Consider the following 9,798-nt stretch of genomic DNA (forward strand, 5'->3'; position numbering starts at 1 on the left):
CCGGGGAGATCCGGACCCTGCCCCGGGGAGATCCCGACCCTGCCCCGGGGAAACCCCGACCCTGCCCCGTGTTTGCTCCCCCCGTTGGGGCGGTGTGCGGGCAGGCACAGCCCGGGCTCGGGGGCGGCTGGTGCCCGTCGGGGCCGCTCCGTCGGGGCTCTGGAGCCGCCCTGTGCCCCCGTCACGGGCACTGCCCGCGGGCTCGGGCGTCAGGAGCGGCCGGAGCGCCGGTTCGGGGCCGGTTCGGGGCCGGTTCGGGGCCGGTTTGGGGCCGGTTTGGGGCCGGTTTGGGGCTGGTTTGGGGCCGGTTCGGGGCCGGTTCGGGGCCGGTTCGGGGCCGGTTTGGGGCCGGTTCGGGGCCGGTTCGGGGCCGGTTCGGGGCCGGTTTGGGGCCGGTTTGGGGCTGGTTTGGGAGGCGGGAGGTGCCGGGAGGTGCCGGGGGGAGAGGACTCGGCTCGCCCCGTCCGTGGGCTCGGGCAGGGCCGGGCAGGGCTGAGCGGTCCCGTCCCGTCCCGTCCCGTCCCGTCCCCACAAAAGCCCCTTGTCCCGGCCCCGTAATCGCTAATCATCAATCACCATTAATAACAGCCGATGAGGCGGGAGGGGGAGGCGCCTTCCCGGGGGCGCGGGGGGCGCGGGGGGCGCTTTGCCCCGGCGGAGGAGCGGGCGCTGAAGGAGGAACTGGACCGTGATGTGCAGAAGATGGATGAGAGCAGAGGGCGACACCCCCTCCCCTCCCCTCCCCTCCCTCCCCTCCCTCCCCTCCCCTCGGCGGCCCGGCCCGGCCCCCCCGCGGCGGGCGGGCGGCTCCTGCACTCCCGAGCCGCGCCGAGCCGCGCCAGGGAGAGAAGGAACGGGAGAACGGGCGGGAGAGCGGGCGGCAGCTCTCGCCGGGCGCCGCAGCCCAGGGCAGGCGGAGGGCCGGGGCCGGGGCCGGGGCCGGGGCCGGGGCCGGGGCCGCGGCGGGGTCGCGGCGAGTTGGCGGCGGCCCGAGCTCGCCGCAAAGTTGGTGGCGGCTGAGCCGGAGGCGCCCGCTCGCCATGCAGAGACCCGGCGGCCAGGGGACCGCCTTCTCCATCGACTCGCTGATCGGGACGCCGCCGCCGCGCTCCGGGCACCTGCTCTACACCGGCTACCCCATGTTCATGCCCTACCGGCCGCTGGTGCTGCCGCAGGCGCTGTCCCACGCCCCGCTGCAGTCGGGGCTGCCGCCGCTGGCCCCGCTCGCCTCCTTCGCCGGCCGCCTCACCAACACCTTCTGCGCCAGCCTGGGCCAGGCCGTGCCCTCCATGGTGGCGCTCACCACCGCCCTGCCCAGCTTCTCCGAGCCCCCCGACGGCTTCTACCCGCCGCAGGAGCTGCCCCCGCCCCGCGCCCCCCCCGAGGGCGGCTGCCGGCGCGGCCCCGACGGGCTGGAGGCGGAGGAGCTGCCCCCGGGCCGGGACAAGGGCCCCCCCGAGCCGCCGCTGCACTTCCCGGACCCCTTCCCCGGCCTGGCAGGTAAGAGCGGCGCGGGGCCGCCCCGCCGGGCGGAGAGAGGCCGCCCCGCCTGGCCCGGAGCTCCGGAGCCTCGGGGAGACCCGCCCGGGTCCGTCCGGCGGCTCCGGGGGCAGGAGGTTCTCGCGGGGAGCGGGGGGAGCCCCGGACCTGCCCTCGGCAGCTTTCGGCCCGAGCCGGGAGGACAGAACCCATTTCCCTCCATCCCAAGCCCGTCCGCAGCTTTCGGGGATGGACATCAAACTTGGCTCGTCCCGACCGGGCCGGGGGCGGGAGGGGCGGGGGAGCGGCCGGGGATGGGGATGGGGGAGCCCCGGCGGGGCTGGAGCGCTGCTCGGAGCTCTCCGAGGTGCTGGCACTCGGCCCGGCCCCGCCGAGGCGGGAGGCGGCGGGGAGTCCCCGGGCTCGGTTCTCAGCCCTCCCCGCCCGCCCCGATCTCGGTCCCGGTCCCGTTACCGGCCCCGTTTGGTGCGGAGGGAGGTGAGCCTTGTCCCCGGCGTGGGGGCCCGGGGGGTGCTGAGACTACCGGCTGTCTAAAGTTTCCCCCGAGCCCCGCGGGGCTGGCGGTGGAGCGGGTCCTGAGCCGAGGCGGCCGCCCCCAGCCCCGGCCGCCCCCAGCCCCGCTCTGCTCCTGCCGCCCCCAGCCCCGCTTTCCTCCGTCCCTGCCGCCCCCAGCCCCGCTCTGCTCCATTCCTGCCGCCCCCAGCCCCGCTCTGCCCCGTCCCGGCCCCGGCTCAGCCCGACGGCGCGGATGGACGGGCGGGGGGCGGCAGAGCCCCTCCCGGGACCCCGGTGCGGCCGGGAACGGCTCCCGTCGGGGTCCCCGCCTTTGTGCCGGCAGCGGCCTCAGAGACTTGTTGCTCCGCGTTTCTCAGCCGGGTCCAGCCCTCGCCTCTTCTCTTCTCTCCCCCCCGGTCCCGCAGCGCGGGGTCCCTGCGGTGACACACACGAGCAGCTGCTGCTCCTCTGCCTCCTCTGGCCTCTCCTGAGGGTCTCTCCTGGCCACTCCGGGATCCACCTTTGTCTCAGAGGCTTCTTGGCGTGTGCTGAGAACCTCTGCTGCTTCTTGCAGGGCTTTGCTGTTCGCTCTCCATCCTCTCTTTAGTCTCTGCTGGGTTCTCTTCCTTGCCCTGCCTTGCTCATCCCTCAGAAGGCATTTCCCTCACTCAGGTGCCCCTTAGACCTCTCACTCCGAGTGGGACAAAGGGGACATTCTGCCTCCCCCCGGCCTTTGTGGGTTATTGGGGGCTCCCCTGGTGCTCCCCTGCCTCTGTGCTCAGCCAAGAGCCCAATGCAATCTTGCTTTTTTTTGTGAAGGTCTTCTCGGGGGGCAGCACTGCCCTGGCCAAACCCGGCTCTGTCCGGCCTCATCTTTCCATGTGAGCAGACAAACTGCATTGATCTCCCTCTACGGCTCCTCAATGACTGAGCCAAACCTGTTCCCTCCTCCCAGGGGACTCGGATGGACTGTCCCAGACTGTGGCCACCTCTGAATCCACGAAATCCCACCTCTAGGACTTTTCCTGTTGCACCTGGACCGTACGATGGAAGGGAAGATGTCTTGGTGCTGCTGTTCATCCCCTGCTGCCCCTGAGCTCTGGGTTTGCTCTGGAGCCATGAGGGATGCTTGTCCTCCTGCACAGCCCATGGGGACCCAGTTCTGGGGTTTGCTTTGCCCAGGTCCAAGAGGATTTGTCAGGCCAAATGTACCCACCGTCTCCTTTACCTAATGTTTCCCCTGGCTGCACCAGACAAAACTGGAGATGGACAGTGGGGTTTGTTTTACCATCTTAGAGGAAACTCAGGAGGGTTGTTGTGGGCTTTTCCCAGTATTAAGGAATAGAAAGATGATTTGTGTCAACAGGAGTCATGAAAAACTATCTCTATATAGTCTATATATCTATATATCTATATATCTATATCTATATATCTATATCTGTAATGCAGTTTGCAACTCACATCCAGCCCACGGCTCTGGCCAAAAGCAATTGTCCAGGGAAGAGCAAGAGAGCCCAACCTGTTTGATGCTCAGTTCCAAAGTGATACTTCCCTCACATCCAACCATCTGCACACCTGGGACTTCCTGTGTCAAGTGTTGTTTCTGTATATTTAGTAATTTTTTACTAATTTGTTTTCTGTGGCCTCATCTAATCTCCCCTGGAGTCCAGCAGAAAGGAGGGATAACCTTGACATCAGCCACATCAAGATGGCAAGATGTTCCATAGGGTTTTTTTTACCTGTAGAAGAACCTTGTGAAGGATAAATGCCCCCTTTTGATAGTTTTGCTGACATTTAGTGACTTATACTCTGTAGTAACTGCTTCAGTCCCGAGGCTCTGTTAGTACCTCCACCATGCAGGTGTCTGTGGACACAGGACCAGTTGCTTCCTGTATCAGCCAAAGGAATCAATGCACTATTTTAGGACTTCTCTCTGCATCCACTGGGTTTGAAATTTGCTGCCACCCTTCTTGAGCAGGGAGAGGCATGTAGGGAAACTGGTGGTGAGAAGCAGCAAAGCTTGAAGTCTGGTTTATTCCTACAGCTGCCACAAAAGTCTGACCCCTGGTGTAAGGATAATTAACACCCCAGCTCTCTGCACCTCTCCTGAGAGCAGGTTGGTTCCTGGGCTGTGCAGATCTCCTCAGAGTCAGGCAGCAGTCTGAAACTCTTTCTTGGTTTGCTGTAGTGGCTGCACGTTCAGCCAGGGACTGGGTGAAGTTTCTGTTGTGCCCCTGTGTGCTTAGCAACACGGGGCTTATCACAACACCCATCCCTGGCCCAGGCCCTCCTGATGCTGCTGGAATAGCTTTGTCACCTGTGACACCCAAGTCTCTTCACCGTGCTTTCCACATTCATAATTACAGAATCACAGAATGGTTTGGGTGGGCAGGGACCTTTAAAGGCCACCTATTCCAAACCCCCTGCCATGAGCTGGGACATCTTCAGCTACATCGGGTTGCTCAGAGCCCTGTCTGACCTGGCTCTGAGTGTTGCTGGGGATGTGGTACCCATGACTTATCTGGGCAACCTGTGCCAGTGTTTTACCAAATTCATTGTGAATAATTCTTTCTTAAATCTAATTTAATAGACCCTCTTTTAGGTAAAATCATCACCCCTTGTCCTATCATGAGGGACTTAAAAGTATCTCTTTGTTTTTCTTATAAGTCCTTAAGTACTGAAAGGTTGCAATAAGGTTTCCCTGGAGCCTTCTCTTTTCCAGACTGAACAACCCCAACTCTCTCAGCCTGGCCTCACGACAGAGGTGCTCCAGCCCTCAGAGCATTTTTGTGACTCCCTTTGGACTCCCTTCAATGTCTTTGACAAGATCAATGAACAGCTGTGGCTTTGTGAAAAACAAACCAGCGGGTCAACCCTGTTCTCCATCTACCTCTCGTTGATTTTTCACTCATGATGCTTTGCTCTGTGACAGCCCATGTTCAAAGGCCTTGACAGTCTCAGTATATCCCAATCACATGGGTGGGATCCCCTGCCTTCATTCCATCCTCGCTGGGGACACAGGAGGTGACTAACAGACCAATATACCAATTTTCTTTGCGAAAACATCCAATTTAGATTCTGTTATCAAATACTTCCAAGTTCCTTACTGCAAACCCAGCCCTTTTTACAAGACACAAATGCGAGAGTGCTCAATTTAAAATTTGGAATCTGGTTCTGAAGAAAGTATTCAGACATAGACAGCACCTGTTTTGCAAACCATCGTGTTGCCCTTCCAGTCCCCTGGGGCACAGCCTGGGCTGAGAGGAGCAAATGGATGACAGGACATGTGTTTGTTTATATAAATGTGTTTATATACACACACATATATATATACACACATTCATATGAACAAGACTAGGAGCAAACTGCCCTGCCAGCACTGTTTGCTGGTGAGGCTGGGGGGTGCCATCCTCCATCCCTGGGGAAGGCAGTGCCAGGGCAGGGCCTAAAGAGCCCTTGGGGAAGACACTGAATTCCTCATTAGAGCTCTCTCACCTTGCCAAGCCCCGTGCTCCACTGGAGAGAGGGGGCACACAGCAGTGAAAGCTCTTCTCTTCTTCAGCAAAAGTGGTTTCATGAGGCCGTGCAACGGCAGCCAAAGTGTTCCTTGCCACCTGCTGCTGATCCTCAACCCCACAAATATGAATTCTCTGTGTCTTTACCACCTATGCATATGGGAAATCTCTTCCCTGACCTTCAGGAAGAAAGAAATCAGTCTTTGCAGCAGGATAGAGATGTAGGAAGCAAGAAGAGCAGAGAGATTCCAGATCTCCAAAATCACACCCCTGCTCTCAGGAAGGCACAGGTTTGCTGCAAGGCTAACACGGGGTCTGGGACCCCCAGACTGCCAGGAATGTCTTCTGGGCTCAAGCAGTCCCCTGCAGTTCTGTTTGTGCCTTTAAACCCTGCACTGTCAGCCTTCTGAGGGCTGTTCTGCCTTTCCCACTGAGGTGAGGTGAGCTGGCCAGTGATCCAGGTTGCATATCCCAATACCTGGACACTGCTTACAAGTTTGGAGAGCTGCTGCTGCTCCTGGTGCATGTTGGAGTGTATCGAGCAGCAGAGCTTCAGGACAGCTCCTTCCAGCAGAGCTTCAGGACAGCTCCTTCCAGCAGTGATCACTGCTCTTGGGTCAGACCTGAAGAATGTTCTGGTCTCTTCTAGTCTCAGCAGGACAGAAAATCTTCTTCACCTGCTTGTGCAGTGCTGTGGGTCATCCCTTCATGACCCCTGTCTGTGGCTGAGAGCATCTTGTCCCTTTGTTTGAGCCCTTCTACCATGGAAGTGACCATCTCCCAGACCTCTTTATCTCCCACCGTGTCCTCCCTTGCTCCGTGGTGTGTAATCATTCAGGCAGCACTTTGGGACATCAGAAGCTTGCAGGGAAGAGATTCATACCCCAGTACCCCATCAATATCCTCACAGGCATCTAACAGAGGTGTCTGTGGTGATCCAAGCACTGCATTCTGCACCTGGCCTGCGGTGAGGTGCACATCTGTGTGGTGCTGACAGGCTCTGTCCTGCCCCTCTGCCCAAGGCTGGGCGTAGCTGAGCCCTGAGCTGCCTCAGCACCTCGTTCCCTGCCTGCACAGTCTATGTGGGGCATCCTTGGGTTAGAGAGAGAGACAGAAATGGGTCACCCCATGCCCTGTAGAGCCCTGCAGAGGTTTGGGGCTGGAGCTGGCTCTGGATGCTCTTTCCAGGACAGTTCCTCAGCTCTTGGCTGGCCACTTTCTCACAGCATCGATGGTCTGGTGCCCTGGGGAGGGACGGGGAGGGCTGAGCTGAGCTGAGGCCGTTCTTTCCCGTGTGAAGCTCCAGACAAGCCCCGGCAGGGTCGTGATGTTCTCCCCCAGACTGAGACCCTGATGCTGCCGCGGCTGGCCCGGGGGATGGGGACGGGGCAACTCTGAGGGGGTCAGACCCCAGAGCGGCCTCTGGGGGTGTCGGTGCTGCCCCTTGCAGGCAGCGGGGAGCGGGGAGAGGGGCGCGGGGCGCGGGGGAGCGGAGCGGCCGGGGCTGCCCAGCAGGACCCGGTGCGGGGCTGGGGCCGGGACTAACTACTGCTGCTGGGGCTGCTGGGGCTGCTGGGGCTGGGGCTGGGGCTGGGGCTGGGGCCGGGACTACTGCTGGGGCTGCTGGGGCTGCTGGGGCTGCTGGGGCTGCTGGGGCTGGGGCTGGGGCTGGGGGCTACTGCTGCTGCTGGGGATGGGGCCGAGGCTGGGGCTGGGGCTGGGGCTGCTGCTGGGGCTGCTCCTGCTGCTGGGGCCGGGGCCGGGGCTGCTCGGAGCAGGACCCGGTGCGGGGCTGCTGCTGCTGCTGCTGGGGCTGGGGGTTACTGCTGCTGGGGCTGCTGGGGCTGCTGGGGCTGGGGCTGGGGCCGGGGGCTGCAGGGGCCGGAGCTGCTGCTGCTGGGGCCGGGGCCGGGGCTGCTGGGGCTGGGGCCGGGGCCGCTGCTTCGCCCGCCCCGGGGCTGCGGGACGCGGTGGTGACGGGGTCCGAGGCTGCGGGAGGAGCTGCAGCCTCTCTCGGAGGGAGCGGGGAGAGGTTCCCCCGCTCTGGGGGGCTCTGGGGGCTGAGGGACCGCGGGATGCGGGGCTGTGGGGCTGCGGGGCGGCTGTGGGGCTGCGGGGCTGTGCGGGATGCGGGATGCGGACAGACACTGACGCCGTGTGCCCCGCAGACGGGAAGGCGTACAGCTCCGACGAGGAGAAGCTGGAGGTGAAGTCCTCGGCCACGCCGTGCAGCGAGCGGGAGGAGGAGAGCTCGGCGGGCGAGAGCGAGGAGGAGCCTTTCCTGGACGGGACGGCGGCGGGCGCCGCGCTGGGGGCCAAGGGCAAGGGCAAGGGCGGCCCCGGCGCAGAGCAGCCCCCGCCGGGCTCCGGGGCCGGGAAGAGCCGCCGGCGCCGCACCGCCTTCACCAGCGAGCAGCTGCTGGAGCTGGAGAAGGAGTTCCACTGCAAGAAGTACCTGAGCCTGACGGAGCGCTCGCAGATCGCGCACGCCCTGAAGCTGAGCGAGGTGCAGGTGAAGATCTGGTTCCAGAACCGCCGCGCCAAGTGGAAACGCATCAAAGCCGGCAACGTCAGCAACCGCTCGGGAGAGCCCGTCCGCAACCCCAAGATCGTGGTGCCCATCCCGGTGCACGTCAATCGCTTCGCCGTGCGCAGCCAGCACCAGCAGATCGAGCAGGGCGCCCGGCCCTGAGCCCGCCGGGGCTCCCGGACCCTCCCGTGTACATCTCCCTTATTTATTCCGTGTAAACTCTGTACAGACGGCAGCCCGTCCCCCTGCCCTCGGGTCCTGGCCGCCCGCTGGGCCGGGCTGAGCCGGGCCGGGCCGGGCCCGCGCTGCCGCTGCCGCCCGCCCGTGTATAGCTGTGATTTCAATAAATTATTTTCTATGGAGCAAGACCACGTTATTCCTCGCTGCGGGGACGGGGGTCCCGCGGCCCAGGAAAGAGAACAGGGGAGGGAGAGGGATGGGAACAGGGACAGGGACACGGGCAGGGACACGGGCAGGGACACGGGCAGGGACAGGGACAGGGACATGGGCAGGGACACGGGCAGCGGGCGGCCGCGGAGTTCGGGGAGGGCGAGCGGACGAGGAGAAGGGGAGGCTCCATCCGCCCCCCGGAGCTTTGCGAGCTCCTCGCACCCGCTGCCGGGGCCGAGACGCGGGAGGGAGGGAGGGAGAAGAGGAACCGGGGCCGGGAAGCGCCCGCGAGCATCCCCAGGTCCGCCCTCCCTGCAGGGCCGGGGCTGGTCCGGGGCCGGTCCGGGGCCGCCTCCGCGGCTCCTCCCGGGCTGGGGGAATGTCTGAGCTCCTGCTGCGGGATCCCAGCACGGCTGGGGCCCTGCCCTGGCCCGGCACTGCCGGCTCCTGGGGCTCAGGCACCGGGACAGGAGCAGCAATAAAAGGGGCTCGCACATCCAGGCCAGGCATTCTCTGCCCCTGAGAGCTATTCCATGAGCTGCTGCTCCCACAGCCATCCATCCCAGACGCTGAGCCCAGCCCTGAACCCCGTGAAGACCCAGTTTGGCCCAGGGCACAGCTGGACGCACAGCTGGATGCCCAGTCAGCAGCACAAGGGCCCTGTGGCTCCCTGGGTGTCCCGCCTGGGGAAAGTGTTCTGGTCTGACATCAGTGAGTCCATGGGGCAAGGGAGCTCCTGTGCCTGTGCTGGGGTAGCAACAGCCTTTGCAGTGCCACCACAAGTTCCTGCAGAGGGGGAAGGCTCTCTCCAAGGTTTTGCTGGGGCACCAATTGCTCAGAGATTAGACAGGGAGTTTGGATCACAAACGGTCCAGCCAGCAGCTGTCACCTCCCCTGGGAGAGCAGGAAAAATCCCTGACAACCAGAGCTGATTCCACCTTCCTGAGAGTCCTCCCCGATGCCACAGCAAAGGCTGGGCCACCTCTGTGCTGCCTGGGGAGCAGCGCTCCCTCCTCACGTCCCTTCCCTCTTGGCAGGTACGTTCTGTTCACCTGCAGTGTGGGGTCCCTGCTCAGCCTGCACAGCTGAGTCCCCCCGCAGCGCCCTGGAGCTTTGGAGCACTGGGGGGTGGCAGTCCCTGCCTTGGCTGTTGGCTCCAGTTGGTTTGTGTGGCCAACAGACACAGCTCAGATCAGATCAGATCAGAACTGTCTGGACACAGCTGTGCTTCCAGATGTCCTTGGTGGGTACCTCTTGGCACAGAAATATTTGCTGCAGGTCCCCAGAGGGTTCTGCAGGATCCTTTCAGGATTTGGTTTCTCATCACAGCTGGGTTCCACTGCAGGACACCTGCCTCTGTCCCTGCAC

The 9,798-nt window shown here is 63.0% G+C and overlaps 1 protein-coding gene across 1 annotated transcript; it reads left to right on the plus strand.

Moving 5' to 3' along the window:
• Positions 1-1,040: 1,040 nt before the first annotated feature.
• On the plus strand, positions 1,041-8,202 carry GBX1 (gastrulation brain homeobox 1; the record flags this gene model as incomplete). The annotated part of the gene is made up of 2 exons (XM_083877143.1): positions 1,041-1,500; positions 7,679-8,202. The coding sequence occupies 2 exons, from the start codon at positions 1,041-1,043 to the stop codon at positions 8,200-8,202; spliced, it is 984 nt and encodes a 327-aa protein (XP_083733269.1).
• Between the last annotated feature and the right edge of the window lie 1,596 nt (positions 8,203-9,798).

The sequence above is a fragment of the Zosterops lateralis genome (genome assembly GCF_965231275.1).
Source record: "Zosterops lateralis genome assembly, chromosome: 1".
NCBI classification, from domain to species: Eukaryota; Metazoa; Chordata; class Aves; order Passeriformes; family Zosteropidae; genus Zosterops; species Zosterops lateralis.